Source organism: Caretta caretta, chromosome 8, assembly GCF_965140235.1.
Source record: "Caretta caretta isolate rCarCar2 chromosome 8, rCarCar1.hap1, whole genome shotgun sequence".
In the NCBI taxonomy this organism is placed as follows: Eukaryota; Metazoa; Chordata; order Testudines; family Cheloniidae; genus Caretta; species Caretta caretta.
Window position 1 is genome coordinate 79,129,787 of NC_134213.1, and position 19,624 is coordinate 79,149,410.

The following is a 19,624-nucleotide window of genomic DNA, read 5'->3' on the forward strand; positions in this document are numbered from 1 at the left end:
TGTCTATATGGGTGGCTGGATTTTAGTGTTCTGAGATAAAATAAGCCTCCGGCAACAGTTATGAACCAAAGACAGACATAAAATAACAACACTTAATGGTTCATCTGTAGTTAAATTTTAAATTCTGTATTTCATTTCAGATTTAAGAAACAAAAATTAAAAAGTAAAACTCTATTGGAAGCATTAAATTAAATTCAGTTTGTTAGGACCGATAAATGTGGTACAGTTAAACTGTTGTTTATGTTAACTCCGTCACATCAGCAACAAAATATGAGTATTGAAACCTTATAACATCTTATATTGGTACACAAAGCTAAGTGTGACAATGGTTAAAGGAATATTTTCAACTTAAAAATCACATCTCTACCTGAACTTATTTTACCTTCTGTTATTGCAAAGGATACTTCGTGTTAGAGTAACTGAAACTTTAGAAATAAGCCTTTGTGACCGGAATCCCAGGGGAGCCAGCTGAAGTCACTCAGTTAGGATGAACTGCAAAGAATGAGGCAGACAATCCCCAAAGCTGGTGGACATTCCAATGCTTAGATTTACCAAGCCAGCACAAAACCTTCTCTAATACCTTACTGCTTACCCAGAAGTCAACAACACAGTTCCCTTTAAGTAACCCAGCCTCAGGCCTCCACCTAGACACCCAAGCCAGATATGATGAGGATTAGTGAAAATCTTATTCATCACATAAGAAAGTTCTTCCAATCCCAAAGGATCGGACATATTACCTCCCAGGTTAATGAATATTCCAGATCTTACCCAAATACACACTTGCCGCCAATTCCTATTAACTAAACTAAAATGTATTAAAAAAGAAAAAAGAGTGAGTATAGGTTAAAAGATCAGTATACATACAGACATGAGTTCAATTCTTGAGGTTCAGATTCATAGCAGAGATGGTGAGCTTGTAGATGCAAGGAGTTCTTTTCAAAATAGTTCATAGATTATAGTCCAATGTTTGTATTCAGGGCAGTCCAATCAGAACTGGGATTTCAGTCCTTGTGGCTTCAGCTTCCCCTGCATGAAGCATCAAGCAGATCTGAGATGTCAGGATCCAAGCCATTTTTTATACAGTTTCAGGCCTTCTTTGACAGTTTGGAGTCCCTTGGCGAACAATAGACACTCATTTCCTAAGCATCGCCGGTAATTATTCACACTGATCAACATAAAGCAATTGCCTGTTTTTCCACCTTTCGCTGGTGATTTGCTGTACATTTCAAAGAGAAATGAATACAGTGATATCCCATGTTTATAATTATTTAAATATTAAGATGTTCTTTTGATCTCTGAATTAACACAATACAGCATAGACAGGGACTGTTTGATTACGTTGTTGACCACTACCAATATATATGTAAATACACAAAAATACAAATATTATCTCCCCATATGTTTTTAAGGGTTGAATTTGAGTCATTTATCCTGTAGGATGCTTAACCCTTTCTGGTTTCAGAGTAACAGCCGTGTTAGTCTGAATTTGCAAAAAGAAAAGGAGTACTTGTGGCACCTTAGAGACTAACCAATTTCTTTGAGCATAAGCTTTCGTGAGCTACAGCTCACTTCATCAGATGCATCCGGTGAAGTGAGCTGTAGGTCACGAAAGCTTATGCTCGAATGAATTGTTTAGTCTCTAAGGTGCCACAAGTACTCCTTTTCTTTTTGTAACCCTTTCTGGTCATGCATCACAGCCTTTTCCCTGTTTTTCAAAATTTGACAGCCCTCTGTGTATCTGTTTCCCTCTTTCCCATGTCTAGTCAGTTAGGCCTTGATTCCATAGACACTTTAGCACATGTTTAACTTAAAGCACATGAGTTAGGCTCATTTAATTCAGTGGGATTACTCATGTATTTAAAGCTGAGCACATGTATAAATCTTTGTAGTGTTAGGGGATCAGGGGCTTAGTTAGCAGATTTCCCCTTTTGTTTAAGTGAGTCTTTCACACCGTAGCAGGAGAGGAAAAATATTTTAAAAAGGAAAATATGATTCTAAACATACAAACTTGTGGTGGAGGGGTCCCGGGAGTAGGTATAGTCCCTGAAATGATCTTTAACTTATTTTTTAAAACTTACGAGATTTCAATTTGATGCTGTCTCTTTATAGTATTTTGATGAATTTGCACACAGGCACATTGTCCTGTTTAACACTCACCAATGTTATTGTCTTCTCTCCAAAAAAATGCTAAAACATTCTGTACTTGAAAATAAAGAGCCTGATTCTGATCTCACTTACGCTGGTGTAAATCAGAAGTGACTCTATTTAAATCAGTAGCTACCCTCGTGTACGGCAGGTTTAAGTGACAGAAGAATCAGGTTTCAGAGCAGTAGCCATGTTAGTCTGTATCAGCAAAAAGAGCGAGGAGTATTTGTGGCACCTTAGAGACTAACAAATTTGTCAGTCTCTAAGGTGCCACAAGTACTCCTCATTCTTTTTAGAAGGATCAGATGCAGAGCAAAGCTCTGCTTTGAAAAAAGACTGTAAAAATGACACCTTCTGAGTCAGCAGATCTGCTTCCTGTGCTTATTCAGGATCTTATCTGCTGACTTTAGTGAAAAAATAAGCTTTCCGCCCCTCCTCTTTCTAATCCTCTTGACCCAACACAACTTTGAGAGAATGGTCAGAATTCTATTCCAGTTCGCACAGCATAAACATAATTCTTATCTAAGCTGCAGTTGGCTTGCACAGGTGTGGCTAAGAGCAGAGTTTGGCCCAAAGAATCTTTATGACTTTGGTGATGGTGCCAAGCTAGAAAGAATCCAGCTTGACTTGTTGATTCTAGTTTGAAGCTGAAGGACTGTTAGAAAAACATGTTTTCATTTGTGAATGGAACAAACTGGTTCAAGAAGCAATCAAGAGATGATGACTGTGGACACAACTGCAGCCGTGTCCTATTAACAGTCACTTTTCAGATTTTCACTGCATATTAAGGAATTTAATTGCACTGGGAAAAAATGCAGCCACTGTTATGTAACCTTGGGGAAGCTAAGGCAGCAGAAGTCCCATCCCAGAAATACTGTGTCTTCATCACTGCTTTCGTCACAAAGGATCTTTCAGCCCTATTCTGCTATATTCATTAAGAACTCTCTTAATGCTAAGAAATCAAAGATTCTGTCCTCCACTTCACCTTAAAGTGGATTCCAAGAGTAAGCTCCTATAGTTAAATTAGTTGGTTACTTTGTCTTTCCAGAATGATTTTCAGATAAAAATACAGCATGGTTCTTTATGGAAGCTATGGCTTGGAGGTTTATGATTACAGTTTACTTTTGAATTGCACACCTACTAATTATGGCTAACGCTTTAAAACCAAAGTGCTCATATTGAGAGTTTAATTAGAATGCTTATTTCATAATGTATATTTAGAGTTCCATTTTAAAGAGCTGCCTGTCAAAGACAGAGCTAAATTCAGAAGTGAGACTACGTGTGTTTAGAGATCAATTAATTTGGTGAAATGTGTATACCTCCATTTGGTCCTTCCACTTGCATGTTACACAAATGTAGGCCTGGTCTACATTTAAAATTTAGGTCAACATAGCAATGGCATTCCAGAGTGTGAAAAATCCAAAAACCCTGAGCACCATAGCTATGCCAGCCTAAGCCCTGATGAAGATGCTGCTAGGTTGATGGAAGAATACTTCCGTCAACTTACTTACTGTTGCTCAGGGAGGTGTTCCGCAAGTGATGGAAAACCCGCTTTTGTTGCTTTAGGCTGCAACTGCACTGTGGGGTTACAGTGTCATAGCTACAGCACAGTCTAAATGTACACAGCCTACAATACCTCTGACTTTGGCCCATCGTGCTGAATGAAAAAAATTGCCAGTTCACTGTTTCCAAACAGATTTAATGACATTTACATTTAGAAAATATTTGGAATACTTCCCCCAGAAAACCTTTTTAGGTTCATTTGTTTCATTTGTTACTTGCAGGTTTGTATGGAAACTAAATGTAGCAGCCATTTTTTTTTCCAGTGCAAGAAACATGTAACATTGGGGAAATGGATCTGATATGAACAAATTGAATGTTGAGAAATAATTAAAAACTACTCACTTGGAGTGAAATTCACCTCTGGGCAAAGGCCGCACAAAGACCCATGTAACCACTTCAGTCCGACTTAAGCTGGCTAAAATGTAGATATTCTGAGATCCTGAAATAAATGTTGTTGTTGTTGAGTCTATTCCATTTTAAATGTCCAGGGATAAAGAGAATTTACTGCTTCCCAGGTGTTTAAGTCTTTTCAAATATTATAATAAAATGAAATGATTCTACCTTACTGTGTTGTACAGGGTGACCCAGGTCCAAGAGGCTTACTTGGCCCTCCTGGTATCAAAGGTCAGAAGGTAAGATTTTTTTTTTTAAATTTTTGTATTCAGCTCTCGAGTGTAAGTCCACGGGAAATCCGTGGGGGGGTGGGGGGTCTGCATAATCGGGGCTCTCCAAGTTTGAGCTGCATAGTCTGTCTTTGGAAATTTCTTACCATTTGAAATTTACAATGGTCAGCTATCAAAACCCAACAGGCAGGACTGAATCTGAGCCACAGATCATATACTGCATGTGCCTCTTTTTCAGGATGGGCCCAGTCTGGAAAATAACAGATTCTCCCAAGCTGTGCAAGTTACAGAGCTCAATAACAAGCCAATCTGTGTAGGAGAAAGGTCAACCTAAACCACAAGAAGCCCCACCATCCTCTTTCCATTGCCCCACACCTACTTCAAAAGTTCCAGCTTTAATATCAGGAAGTGGATGGGAAGTCAGCAGGCAGTGTTCCCTGTTAGCCAGTAGTGGAAGCATAGCTGAAATGCACCTCCATGTCAGCCTGTTCGCTTTCCTATGTAAGCAATACTTCCAGGTTCAGTGCACACTCTGCTACTGGCAAAGACGATGGTAATGCTGAAATCTTCCCTTTCACTGCTTGTCTGATCTAGGTAGGGCCAGTATGAAACCTGTCCGAAACTCAGGAGCCTTGATCTAAGTGAGGCTATGGTACATGTACTGCTTCTGTCCATACTGTGGATAAGTATAAGACTTCGGTCCCTATGTGGTCCATCCAGAGCCTTTCCTGAGTACTAAATTAATTTAAAATGTAGTGAGCACAATGTAAATTAGAAGTTTTTTATGGTCACTCCCAAATGGTGCGCTACTCTGAAAAGCTTGCTATGTTTCTGCTCTGGTATCATGAGCTCCTTTGAGCTTCAATAAATATACTCCTGCCTGGAAGACATTGATATTTTAAATGAGTGAATCCCACTTTATTCTCAGTTTCAGGACTGGCCACCTCTTTTCTATTCATTAATTCGTTCACCGAATCATGTGTTAATTCATTCAGTGTTAGCAATGGAGCTCAGTCTTTCAGCACCACAAAATTGGATGTTTTTCAAAGATGTGTGTCAGAGCAGCTAAAACTCTTGCCTTGAAGCCAAGTGAAATAAGTTTAGATTTTGGAAGCCACCTAATATTCACATAATTATTTCTTCACTAGGAGAAATGTCAAAGTACTCTAAGAAATAAAAACCCCATACTCCATTTAAGAAACTACCCAGGCCTTAACAGTCCATTAACGTGGGGCAAACAAAGAAGTATTCAGGAAAGGGGACAAAAGGGATGCCAAGATTGTAGGAGTGGAGTGAGTTATAGGGAGAGTACATAGACATAAAGCTGGAGAAGAAGGGTGGAATGAATATATAAATTATTTTGAAAACCACAAAAATATTGTTTAATTGGGTTCAGTAATGGATAGGAAGTTAGAAGCCTTGTCTATACAGGGCCACTCAGGGAAAATTAATGTGAATTAACTAAAGATGTGAATTTAAAGTGGATTAGTTAAACTTCATTAAACCCCTGTATGGACTCTCTCATTCAGAATTAAAGTGGCCTACGTCTGATTTGGTTTAATTCACTTTTCTTGTGTTGACCAAAAGCATAAATTTACTCTTTGTAACCCAAAAAAGGAAGATGTTGCAAAATTAGTTTAAAAGCTCCTAGGAAATGTATTTCACTTGTCCACAGACTTTCTGGGATTTATCAAAATTAACCCAATTTTAAAGGTCTGACTAAAATGTTCATTTCTTATGTGGGGAAATTCCTTCCAGCAGCATCTGTTCTTATCCAAGTCAGAGATTTATCTGGTAGCCTGCTTATTATCACCAATTGTCACCAGCAGAGCTGTGGCATCTTCTGAGTCCCAAAACATATACTGCTTTACTATATTATCAGGTTCACAGTTTTGCTTGGACAAGCAAAGCAGTTTCTGCTTAATTTTCAATAAAATCATGTTAAGCTATGTCTACAATACAAGCTAGGGGTGATGGTGTTCATCTGATTATTGGCACTTTTACTCTTTGTTTCCACCTCATGTAGAGAGTAGACACTAACTGGAACCACATTTCAGAAAACTCCAGTCTGATCTAATCTTGTAAAATCACTGAGTCCATGAATTATGTTACACCTGTAAATACTAAAAAGTATTTTATGCTTGATGTTTAATGGACCTAAGTCCAAGCTTTGCAGTTTTAAGATGCTTGATCTTTCCATATCATTACCAGATATACCCAAGATTTTGAACGTGTTTTCAGACTTCAGTTGAGTTGGTAGCTTGTTTTCATTTTGGAAACTCATTCAGAGTGTGTGCAAATTGTGCAATAATCCAGTTAGGAAAACAGGGGAATCCTTGGGGGAAAAAAACAAACATTCTCTTTTGTTACTTTATATTTGATTTTGTTAAATGCTGTTGGGGAACTGCTGAGGTGTGTATAAATGAGTAACATAATTCCTTTATCACCTAACTGTAAAGAAGACAAAAAAATCCATAAATTCATTGCTTCCTAAGTCCTATTTGATTTTGGCAGCTGGCTCTGATTTTTATCTTCCTGTAGATGGATCTTCAGTAAAATGATCAGCATTTAAACTGTGACATAAGTTTTAATGTGGAGTAGCTCTTGCACTATTTCAGGTCTCCCTTTTAGGTAGAATAATACCAATTTATTTATGCCCATTTCTTGGTAAATGCCCTTTTTCTCATTGACCTTCATTGTTTTCCTGAAGGATTCGTAAGCTGACACTTTCAAAGGAGCACAGGAGATTTGAATAGTCATTTTCCCTTAATTTTAATGGTGGAATTGAATATTTCATTGGTAACATGCTGGCTGCATAATGCCTACTACTGCCCTCTCCTGGGCATAATTAGACCTGCTCAAAGTTGTGGATAAAACAATAGGATTTTTTTCATCAAAATTTGTCTGATTTGGAACTTTTGTGAAATTTTGTGCAGTACTTATGCAATAGTGTGCACTGTTACAATGATTGTGAAAATGTTGGGGTCTACATTCATATTAAATTTTTAATTTTTGAATGAAGATGGTTTGTGATTAGTCATGTGCTATTTGCTCTTGGTTTTGGTTTCCTGAATGTCGGGATTTAGCACAGATGGGGAAGAGGTTAGTAGAAATGAGAGACTGCGTTAGTAGAGTTTCCTTGAGAGATCTCTTTTAAAAATGCTGCACTATTCTATGGTAATCCTGTACGGTACCCACCATCTGTGCATGTGTGTCCTTGTCTTAATAGTTTATTGTGTTGCCATTGACTACATATTTCTACTGCCTGCAACATGTTTATTTTGCAGGGCCAATTTTTGCCCAACTACACCTTTGCAAATCCAGAGTATCTCTAATGAGGTCAGTATGACAGGTTTCAGAGTAGCAGCCGTGTTAGTCTGTATCTGCAAAAAGAAAAGGAGGACTTGTGGTACCTTAGAGACTAACCAATTTATTTGAGCATAAGCTTTCGTGAGCTACAGCTCACTTCATCGTTACTTCATGGTCTCCAAATTTATACTTGTGTGAACAAGAACAGAGTATTGTATCGTTGTCAGTCCTCTGAGGTCTGGTATGTTTGTTTGAAGCATCCATACAAAAAAGAGGAGCAGTAGCAAGAGAAAAGGAGTACTTGTGGCACCTTAGAGACTAACCAATTTATTTGAGCATAAGCTTTCGTGAGCTACAGCTCACTTCATCGGATGCATACTGTGGAAATTGTAGAAGATCTTTTTATATACACAGAAAGCATGAAAAAATACCTCCTCCCACCCCACTCTCCTGCTGGTAATAGCTTATCTAAAGTGATCACTCTCCTTACAATGTGTATGATAATCAAGTTGGGCCATTTCCAGCACAAATCCAGGTTTTCTCACACCCCCCCCCCACACACACAAACCCACTCTCCTGCTGGTAATAGCTTATCTAAAGTGACCACTCTCCTTACAATGTGTATGATAATCAAGGTGGACCATTTCCAGCACAAATCCAGGATTTAACAAGAACGTGGGGGGGGGGGGTAGGAAAAAACAAGGGGAAATAGGTTACCTTGCATAATGACTTAGCCACTCCCAGTCTCTATTCAAGCCTAAGTTAATTGTATCCAATTTGCAAATGAATTCCAATTCAACAGTTTCTCCCTGGAGTCTGGATTTGAAGTTTTTTTGTTGTAATATAGCAACTTTCATGTCTGTAATCGCGTGACCAGAGAGACTGAAGTGTTCTCCGACTGGTTTATGAATGTTATAATTCTTGACATCTGATTTGTGTCCATTTATTCTTTTATGTAGAGACTGTCATGTCTGTAATCACGTGACCAGAGAGACTGAAGTGTTCTCCGACTGGTTTATGAATGTTATAATTCTTGACATCTGATTTGTGTCCATTTATTCTTTTACGTAGAGACTGTAACTGGACAGTCTCTATGTAAAAGAATAAATGGACACAAATCAGATGTCAAGAATTATAACATTCATAAACCAGTTGGAGAACACTTCAGTCTCTCTGGTCACGCGATTACAGACATGAAAGTTGCTATATTACAACAAAAAAACTTCAAATCCAGACTCCAGGGAGAAACTGTTGAATTGGAATTCATTTGCAAATTGGATACAATTAACATAGGCTTGAATAGAGACTGGGAGTGGCTAAGTCATTATGCAAGGTAACCTATTTCCCCTTGTTTTTTCCTACCCCCCCCCCCCAGACGTTCTTGTTAAAACCTGGATTTGTGCTGGAAATGGCCCACCTTGATTATCATAAACATTGTAAGGAGAGTGGTCACTTTAGATAAGCTATTACCAGCAGGAGAGTGGGTTTGTGTGGGGGGGCGTGTGTGTGAGAAAACCTGGATTTGTGCTGGAAATGGCCCAACTTGATTATCATACACATTGTAAGGAGAGTGGTCACTTTAGATAAGCTATTACCAGCAGGAGAGTGGGTTTGTGTGGGGGGGCGTGTGTGTGAGAAAACCTGGATTTGTGCTGGAAATGGCCCAACTTGATTATCATACACATTGTAAGGAGAGTGATCACTTTAGATAAGCTATTACCAGCAGGAGAGTGGGGTGGGAGGAGGTATTTTTTCATGCTTTCTGTGTATATAAAAAGATCTTCTACAATTTCCACAGTATGCATCCGATGAAGTGAGCTGTAGCTCACGAAAGCTTATGCTCAAATAAATTGGTTAGTCTCTAAGGTGCCACGAGTACTCCTTTTCTTTTTGCGAATACAGACTAACACGGCTGTTACTCTGAAACCTGTCAGTAGCAGGAGAGTTCATAATATGTTGGTGAACAAATAATAAATATCTGTGGAAATTTCCACATTTCTATGGTAGTGAATGGCTGAGTTTATTTCACAAAGAGTGTTATTTTCCTAGATAAGAATGAAGTTTGATTAAATGAGAGAAATTCTTCCATTGATTTCAAAGGGATAAGCACTCTCCTTTGAATGCTGTTTTAGATAAGTTTTGACATATGTTTAAAATATAATACGTTGATATCTCATAAATGTACTTTTGCCTTAAACTGGCTTTATTTTTTACCAGGAAGATATGGTCTAGGATTTACATGTGAAGATAAATAATGTGGATCACCTCTCCCTAAGTAGAGGCACGTTTTCTGCTACCTAAGTATCTTGCCCTTCAGCGTCTGGGCTAGGCAGGGAAGAAAGGGAGAGGCTTCTCTCTTCATTATAACAACTCTAAAACTTTCACTGAAACTTGCTATGGCATTCATGTAAATTAGCTTTTGATTGCTCCTCCCTGTTAGATACACTGGACCTGATTCTTTCCTCTTGTGCACCAGTTATAAATCAGGATCAACACCAATAAAGCTAACAGAATTACATTAGTGTAAAAGTGGTGTGACAGCAATATTAGGCCCGCTGCCCTTCTCAGATTCTTTGTTGGTTCCATGTTAAAGTGAAGGTCTGGTTGCAGCAGTAATATAAAGAGCAAGATACTTACCTTTCAGATTAGTTCCAGGGCTTGTCGGCACTGCAGAGCCTTTGCTGGTAGAGCTGTGCCGGCATGGCTGTACTGGCAAAGCGCCTTAGTAGAGAGACAGTGTATGTCGGCAAAAGGAGTTCTTCTGCCAGCATAGCTGCATCACCTCCCCAAATGACATTAGTTATGTGACAAAAGCATTCTTCTGTTTAGATAGTTGCATCTACACTGCGGGGTTTTGCAGGCATAGCTATGTCGGCTGGGGGTATGATTATTTTTTAATGCTCCGAGGCGACGTAGGTAGGCAAAACTTTAGTGTAGACTAAGCCTTAGATTAACTGTGGAGTTAGACCATAAAGAGAGGAGACCCCTCCTTTCAACCTCTTTCCCATCCCCTGCAAAGCATGTGAAGGGGAAAGGCTCCCATATGAGCACTCGTTCTCAGGGTGTATGTTATTGCTGTACAAAATGTACATCTATCAAATGTAGCAAACAAACAGACAAAAGATTTCAAACCAAACTTCATTGCCACCTAAAAACATTATTGCTTTCCTCATTGATATCAGTGAGCAAGGAACTCTTTCCATCTCAGTTAATTGAGTTTCCTGCCTGATCAGGGAAGAGAGAAGCTGCTATGGATTCAGTGTTGGATATTGTCGTAAAATACCACATTAGCTTGTTAAAGTAGACACTCCCATTGTTTTCGATACAGGATTGTAGGTTTCTGAAATTTTGAGTAATCATGGGCATTTTCCTTTAATAAGTCCTATGAACGGAAGCATGATAACAGCATTATTTTAGTAGTTAGACATGAAATAAGACCTCCTACATGTAGAATGTGCCTGGAAAATCCATGCAGGAGTGTTCAGAGGTATTGAAAAGCAACTATTTGGAGGCAATGTGATGCTTGGGCCCATGATAGAAACCTTAGAACAGCCTCATCCATTGGAGACACAAAGACCGACTCTCCCCAGGCACCAGGACTTCAGTGCAGTTACTCCTGATTTATACCAATGAGATGAGACACAGGCCTATTTTCTTAAAGGAAGTAAATCTTTATTTTTACCCTTGAAATATTGAATCCTGGGAGTTTGAGAATCTAAGGGCTTCACTACCCACTACAGGGGTATCAATTCCAGTGTGCACTAGAATGTTTCACACTCACTGGCCCATGTGGATCCTGCTCGAGTTCACTAAAAGTTCTCTAGTGCATGTTACGATAGTGCTATTTGAAAAGGGCCTACATTAATGTGCACTAGGGAGCTTTTAGTGCATGTCAGCAGGGTCCACACAGGCCAGTTAGTGCACAACTCAGTAGCACACATTAGAACGAACACCCCTCTTGTGAGACTAATGCACTGTGTAGCCCTGACACCAGGCTGGTGTAAAAAAACAAAACAAAAACCCAGGGCTGGAGTGAGGGTGAAGCCTTCTGTCATTATAATACTACAGGTAGCACGTGCTAGCCAGAGACTCTGATTTATATTATTTACATGCCTCACAGACAAGAAACGCTGGATCTACAAAGAAACCAAACACATTTCTAATCTGAGGGTGCATGGAGACCAAATAAGTGTTTCAAAATTGTGTCAGATGGTGAAAATGTGGAGTTGATGAGTACATTGTGTCTTGTGGTGTTTGTGGGTTATGTGTTATGGGTCTGATCCAGCCTCAGAAGAGGACAGCAGGATTGCAGTCATGAGAGAATAGCAAGAATGGGATGAGCTTATTTCTTTTACATTTTTGTTCCCGTCATTATGCTGACATAGGATTAATTTTATGCCACTTTTAGTCCATACACTATTTGTCATAGAGGAATAAGAATGGTATTGTGTCATGTATGTCATTCATCTATATTGCTGCATTGTTCTTTGACCTTCTTAACATTTTGGAAAACAACTGTCCAGCTGTTTCAGCTTTTCCATTTATGTGTTGATTTGTGTCCAGTTTTTAATATTGATTTAGATCTAAATGCTGGTATTAGTTCTATTTGCAAAGCAGTTCTTCATTCCCATGGCACCCATGGCAAAGGTTTCTGTAAAAACGCCTACAGTCGTATAGCTCGTTGTGCTCACCACGTGCCTACAGTGGCTTTTTTCAACTCTTCTTTGGCACTGTTCAGAGAAGACCAAATCCTCCTGCATTCCTGTAATTACCTGCCCATTCCTCTGTCTCTCTTGGGAGGCTGCTGTAACCAGCCAGCAACTGCCCCAACCCTATGCCACTGGAATTTCTATGGAAACAATGGAAAACACTGCTGAGCTCCCAATGTTGTTGTTGTTTAATATTTATATTGATATAATGTTAAGAGGCCTTAGCAAGGTTGAGGCTCCATTGTGCTAGGTACTGTACAAACATATAGTAAATAACAGCCCCTTAAACGTGGCCGCTTACGAAGACGAGGCTACATTACTCCATTAGGCAGTAGAGTCCTTTCTCTCTCAGAGACCAAAGCACTCTTGTCACTCTGAGTGCCAATAACATGCCCACAAAGTGGGTGTGCTGGTGTAACCAGGAGCTCAAGCCCTTCCATTTCTGTTTTTGCCTTTGAAGTCCAAATGTGAGCGTCTTCATTAGAATTTGGGGAGTATCTTATCCTCCAATCAACCTACAGATATTATTAGCTTTTCTTTTTACACATACTTTCCTTTTAGCTCAAAACAAACGTAGTTCCCTTTTTTCCTGGTCCAGATATTAAAACATTTGAACATTTCCTCTGTAAGCACCTATTCTAAAAGATCCTTTAAAACCAAGATGTAGGGTTGTTCTCAAAAATGCTTAAACCACTTAGGACCCAAATCCCTCTGAAAGTCTATCAGTGGGACTTTGGCTCCTAAATAACTTATGTCCTTTTAAGGTGCTTTTGAAAATTCTACACATAATTCCTAAGAAAGTGTTACTGCTTTGCCCTCCAGGTTTGCATTGCAGTCATTAATCATGCTTTTGTCTTTAATTTAAATTTAATGATCTTACCAACAGCATTTCTAAAGCATGCCTTGGCATGTTAATTAGGCAGTCCCTCTCAGCCCGTTTGTCCAAGACCCGCTCTCCCATACCTATGCCACAGACTAGTGGGTCTCTTGCTAGTGCTCTAAAAATAGCTGTGTAGACTATTTTTTGCCACTTTTGAACTTGCAGCCGGGTCCAGCTGGAGCTCAGGGTTGGTCTTCACTGTGGGGAGATCAATGCTGCTGCAATTGATGCAACAGGGATAAATTTAGTGGGTCTAGTGAAGACCCACTAAATCAATGGCAGAGCACTCTCCGGTCAACCCCGGTATTCCAGTTCCCCAAGAAGATTTAGGGAAATCGACCAGAGTGTCTCCTGTCAACACAGCACAGTGAAGACACCAGGATAAGTCGACCATAGCTACATTGACTCCAGCTACGTTATTCACATAACTGAAGTAGCGTAACTTAGGTCAACTTATCCCCACAGTGAAAACAAGCCCTTGGGCTCTGAGGCCTGGAAAGGGGGTGGAAGTGCAACTTCAAAGCTCTGTCTACACAGCTATCTTTAGAGCACTAGCATGAGGCCCATTAACCTGAGTCTGTTGACTTGGGCTGGGAGGCTTGCTTCTGTGGACTGTGTAGACACACTCAGATGTATGGTTGAAATACGCTCTGCAGCTTGTGATTTGCAGATGATTGTTGTTTGCGTCTGCTTTACTGTAATATCTAAACTTTAAAGCAAGTTAGCAATGCTGTGTGAGTGTTTAGCAAGATGTAAGGGAATACCTGCAACACTGGTTTGGAGAAAATGGAGCCTCTAGGTTTTTTAATGAGCATGTCCTTGGGACTAACGTTATTTCCCAAGCAACTGTATAATGCTAAAATTGCAAAGTTTGAAGCTTAACAGATATGATTCTTTTTCATTATTTAAAACTATTACTGAACAAAATTACTCCTCTTTTATAATTTCATGTTAGGTAATGCTGTTTAGTTTGTTGTAGCAAAGCTCTTGGCATGGTGTAGAAACCAAACCGAAACTTGAGGCACCAGATGAAATTTTGGCAATATTGAAATCATGGACAGAACTCCTCTTGACTTCGACATGGCCAGGATTTCACCCACCATCTGTACAGGCAAACCATCATCATCATAATGCTCAATATAAAGAGGGGAAATGGTAAACTTTGATGATTTAAAGATGCCAGGATAATCTGGAAGACTTTCTTCAGTGTCAGGAAGGTGGTAGTTTCATTTACTTGTGCAAAACTATCATCATAATACGGAGTATTAAAAAAAATTAAGTCCATATAAGAGAAATCTTTTGTTTTCTTACAGTTATCTTTTCCTAGAGAGCTTCTTGGAACTCTTTGCAATGACCTTCTTGTTATGCTTAACTCCGTTGAACTGGCGCATTCAGAGATAGTGTTATGACAAAGATTTGGAATGGGGAAACAGTCTGGACTAAATCCAGCTTTGCAATAATTACAAGCTGATTGTTGCTAAAGGCATTTTGTCTACGTGTTATTTAAGCTTACACAAATCTGGGACTACTGGTGCAAGTTTAGCAGGCATAGCTAGAAATCATCTATGCTAAGCTAAGTTTCTCTTTCTCCCTCCTCCCGCATCAGCTACTGAAATTAAGCCATGTGGATGTCACAGAGAAAGAGAGATTGCAAAATTGTTCTTTGCTGAAGAAAAATATAAAGCGGGGAGGGGGAAATCAAGACCCCCCAAAGCTGCATCTTGCATATCTGCATGTATTCATTACAGCACCTGTTTATCTCTTCTACCTGCAGGGTCACAAAGGCTATCCAGGGCCACCAGGTCCACAAGGCGAGCAAGTGAGTGGTGAAGGCACTGTAACAGCTGATACACATTGTACAAAGCATGTTAAGTACAATTAAGGATCATGACTTTAAATGTGTATATCAAATAATTTCTTTCAATTGCTGACTGGCTGAAGAAATACTCAATAGATTTCATTCTTGACCAGGTACTTAGTTGCCATGGAGATGGGTATGGTTTAAGGGCCGAGATAAAACATAACAGACGAACTTGTTTTCTCCAACTAGTCTGGTGGCATGGCAGAAATGTGTTTTGTAATGTTTTAGGAGGCAATTCAGTCTCTTTCAAAACCTTACTGACTGAGACTTGACAATGCATGCTTAATTTCTGGATGGGGAGATGGGAAGGGACTGTGTGTTGCTTTCTTAAAGTATCCTTCATGTGAGTTTCAGAGGTAGATACTTGTTACTCCTCCCTAAAGATAAGGGGCCATGACGGTCATCTGTAATAACCTTGGAACAGGAGTCAAGTTTTTCTCTGTTGTATACAGTACTGAATGCACTGTCAATGCTGAATGAATAATCATGACCTAACAATAGTAGTGACCAGAGGAGAAGTCAAAAACAAAAAGTAAAAAAATAGATTTTACCTGTTCAAAACTTTAACTGAGCTCTACTCCAAGAAACCAAATGAAGTGAGGGCAGTCGTGAAAGTTCAGTCCCTTGGCCTCTGGCATCTTTCTGCAAGAGAATTAATTATCAGAGTTGTTCAGAAGAACAGCATTGTTAACTGCAGGACCTGAGAACCAATGAAGGAGCTGGTGAAAAGTGATTAACAAGTCATGAAAACAAGAGGGTAACTCTGTGTGTGTGTGTGTGTGTGTGAGAGAGAGAGAGAGAGAGAGAGAGATTGAGATTGAGATTGACATCAGAGGAATAATTTTGGCACTAAATATGCAAGTGTGTGAATTCTCTTGAATATAATCTGATACATTAGACCTCAATGTGAAATTACTGTTTGCCCAGCAGTACTGAAGACCGTCTGACCTCATCTCAACAAACCCATACTATTGTTATAAATAATTATTATTCATAGTCTGTTATATTATTTTGGAAATATTTAAAACTCATTTATAAAAATTTGGGAAAATACTTTTGTTCCACAGCCTGTTCTGACTGCTCCTATTTTAAGGACTGTGACAAGGAGAAACGTAATTGTAGAGGATGGCCTGGAAAGAGTCAGGACAATGATAGTCATTTTGCATGTCAGTAGCAACAGACTTTGTGAAGTTCAAAGTATCCACTTGTTGGCTGGAATTTCCATAAACCTCTAAACAAAGAAAAAAGTTACTGTAAATATATCAAATGTGGAATTACTTGAGAGTGAAGCACAACTGGGAGTGCAAGCAAGGTTTTTAAAAAGAACAAAGAGTAAATTAAAATGATTTGTTGCTCTTTGGGTTTTTTGTCTTGATTTGCACTTGGAATTTTTGAGACCTGATTCAGCCAAAAATATCCACAGCCCTCTGAATTGTTTCAAGCTTTAGGAGACCCTGGATCCTGGTTCCATGGCAGACCAGCCTATTCAGAGAATAATCAACCTCCCATATATGCCAAGAGGATGAAAGAAATCATGGAAAGCAGAACCAACTTGGAGGCACGGCACTTATGCAAAATAACTTTTGCTTCCCACATTCATGACTTCTGATGCCTGGGATTATTTTTCCTCACTCAAACCAGCTGCATGTAGCTCATGGAGGAAGTCCTGATCTTGCATTAGTGTGGCTCCCACATGACAATGGGTGGAAAGGTTGGACAATCTCTAAGCCTTCCCTAGGGACTTGGTTTGTTTAAACATAAAATTAGCTAAGGAGAGACAGGGGTGGAGGGAAATATGGTGACATTCTAACTTCTTACCTCCTTCTCATTCCAAATCTTAGTAGTGGCTTTTGAGGAGGAGCTGATCATTGGAGAATCCCAAGGGGCTTCACTTCCTCCAGCACCTGTGCCATGATTTTCTTCTCTTTCAATATTTTTGGCCAGTGGCACCTTTTGGTTTTCTTCCTGGTTGACATCAAGAATGGACCTCCTAAGGGCCCTGCAGTCCAGAAATGTTGGGCCAAATCAGCTTCTCTAATGGATAAACTGCAGGAGTGGGTATTGGGTCAGGAAAACTACGTGAGTTTCCCGAGACAGAGGTTAGTCTAGATTGGCTGATATTGCCATGAACACCAATCCTGGAGGCCAGGCCTAGATGCCCAGGTCCCTGGCATTGCAAAATTGAAATGCCAGGGCTTCATTTACCAACGGCTACCCATGGAATCCCCAATGAGGTGGGTTCATACAGGGCATGGGAAATATGGCGAAGCTATTGCAGCCTCTTTATATCTCTTCTTTAGTGGATTCTCCAAGGTGTTTCGGCGGCTGATGCATGTCTTTTCCAGCACCAGCAAGGACCCTCCCCAGTAATGGTTTCCCCACCCAATGAAGGATGCTCTGGATGGCTGGTGGAGGCAGGGTACAGTTGACCCCTTTGTTTAGATTGGGCAGATTCAGGTGTGGACAGTCATCCCTGGGCTCGGATTCTGTGTGCGTGATCCCCTCTTGTTTTCAGATTTCACATAGGGCATTGCAAATAATGAAACTTGTGTGTTTAAGGGAAAAATAACCCAGATAAACAAGAACTCTGAAGATAGATTTGACCATGTCATTGTAAGTAACTTTTTAGGTGTGTGGATCTAAAAGGATTTTTGAAATATCAAGGCTAGATTTTGAAAAGCGACAGAGGCTTTCATTTCATAACATGGAATCCAGGGAGTTAAGAACAATGCATTTTCAATTGTGGGTGGCATGAATTAAGTATTTTGAAGCAGTAAAGCAAATTAAAGCCTCAGTCTCAATGTGAGTTTGAGCTACCTTTCAATACATTTGAGGAAAAAACAGTTTAATCTGCCTATACTTTCCCGCAACAGTTATATTTTTACTACCTTAGGCTGATTTATACAGGGGTGGTGCTGGGGGGTGGGGGTTGTGGGGGCGATAGCCACCCCAAAATTTACCATAGCCTTACCACAGCCACCCCTCCCAGTGCAAAGGTCAAACATTACGCAGACATAACGACGGCATGATACGGCATTGCTACCCTTATTTCTCCGCTGCAGCTGACGGCGGTGCTGTCTTCAGACCTGGGCGGCTGGAGAGCGGTGGCTGCTGGCCAGGTACCCAGCTCTGAAGGAACTGCCACAGCTAGCAGCAGCACAGAAGTAAGGGTGGCATGGTGTGGCATTGCCGCCCTTTCTTCTGCAGTTCTGCACAGCCGACCTCCCCCAATTTTCTGTTTAGCCCACCTCAGCCACCCACACCGGGAAAAGGCAGGTGCTGCCCCTGAATTTATACAACCAAAAATGAGCCAAATTATACTCATTTAGTCCCTACACTGCAAACTCACATTTGAGCATACCCTGGTCTACACATCTGAGTACATTTGTGCAGCGTAATCCCACTGAACTGGTCAGTGGGACTATTCACCTTGTATATGTGTCTGCAGGATCAGGGTCTAAGTGAGGAAGATTTGGCTAAATGAATAGATAATTGTTTGTTTTAAATAAATAGATGCCTAATGAAATCATGTTTCAAAGTTAACCATTTCCTACTCTGTGCATTAAAATGAAATTAAATAATCTTTATTCAAGGGAAACTGCAGCAGTTGTGACACCTTTGGTAACTAAGTAAATGTTTACTAAATTAGGCCCCAATCCTGCATACCTTGACCATTACTCCATTATGGAGTCCCATTGTCTAAGCGTGCTGATCCCTTTGCAGTATTAGGGTCTACAATAGCATGTAGACACATTTTAAGGACTTTCTTTACATAGCTGTGGGTATTTCAGTGACTTTATAACCATGAATGATGCTGTTGTCTTGCAATGAGAGCTGTCATTTTACTGATACTTCCCAGCAGGAAGTCCAGCATGATGACATAGTATGAGATACAGGAAGGGCAGTTCAGCATATGAAAGCATAAAAGAGGCAGGAGACTTTGGAAGAGGTTGGAAGGTAAGTTTTGCCGTATGTTTAAATGTTTTGCTTAATTTCAGATTAATTTATTTTATACAATGATGATGAAATATTTTCTATCCAAAATAAATAACACAGTGTACCTTGCAGATATTGTGAGAGTCTCCTGCCTTTCTTATGCTTTTATATACTATATCTGACTATCAACAATGGGTCAAGATGGTAACTCCTGGTTTATAGTTAATTATTCATTTTTATTTATGAAAGACATTTTAAATGTTTCAGAGGTTTCTTATTCTCTGTAATGTGATATAATGACTGGGAAATTGTTGATATTAGAGAACCTGTCTCTCTGTTGACAATGCCTTGGACTGGTTCATTTGTTTGAAATTTTTTAGTGAACTTACTATTCCCTAAATTGAAGGACTAACAGGATCAGATATAGTTTAAGTGTCACCACTCAGCTAATGAAGTGCACTCCCATCCTAACTATCTTCATCACATCTCGTCTAGTTCTGGACCTTGCTTGAGTAAAGGTTGCTCACCAAACAGGTGTCCAGTTCTTCAACAATGAACTTTACCACCTGGCACCCAAGAACTTGCCCATTTCAGAAAA

The 19,624-nt window shown here is 39.8% G+C and overlaps 1 protein-coding gene across 7 annotated transcripts in view; it reads left to right on the forward strand.

The window, feature by feature from the left end:
- COL24A1 (collagen type XXIV alpha 1 chain) overlaps positions 1-19,624 on the forward strand; it is a 246,903-nt gene that overhangs the window by 55,885 nt on the left and 171,394 nt on the right. For all 7 annotated transcript variants that reach the window (XR_012669701.1, XM_075131667.1, XM_075131669.1 and 4 more), the window contains 2 exons: positions 4,287-4,340; positions 15,004-15,048. Coding sequence is in view for 6 of the 7 variants with exons in the window: in XM_075131667.1 (XP_074987768.1) it covers positions 4,287-4,340; positions 15,004-15,048 (99 nt within the window). In the remaining variant the exon portion in view is untranslated. The remainder of the gene's footprint in view (positions 1-4,286; positions 4,341-15,003; positions 15,049-19,624) is intronic.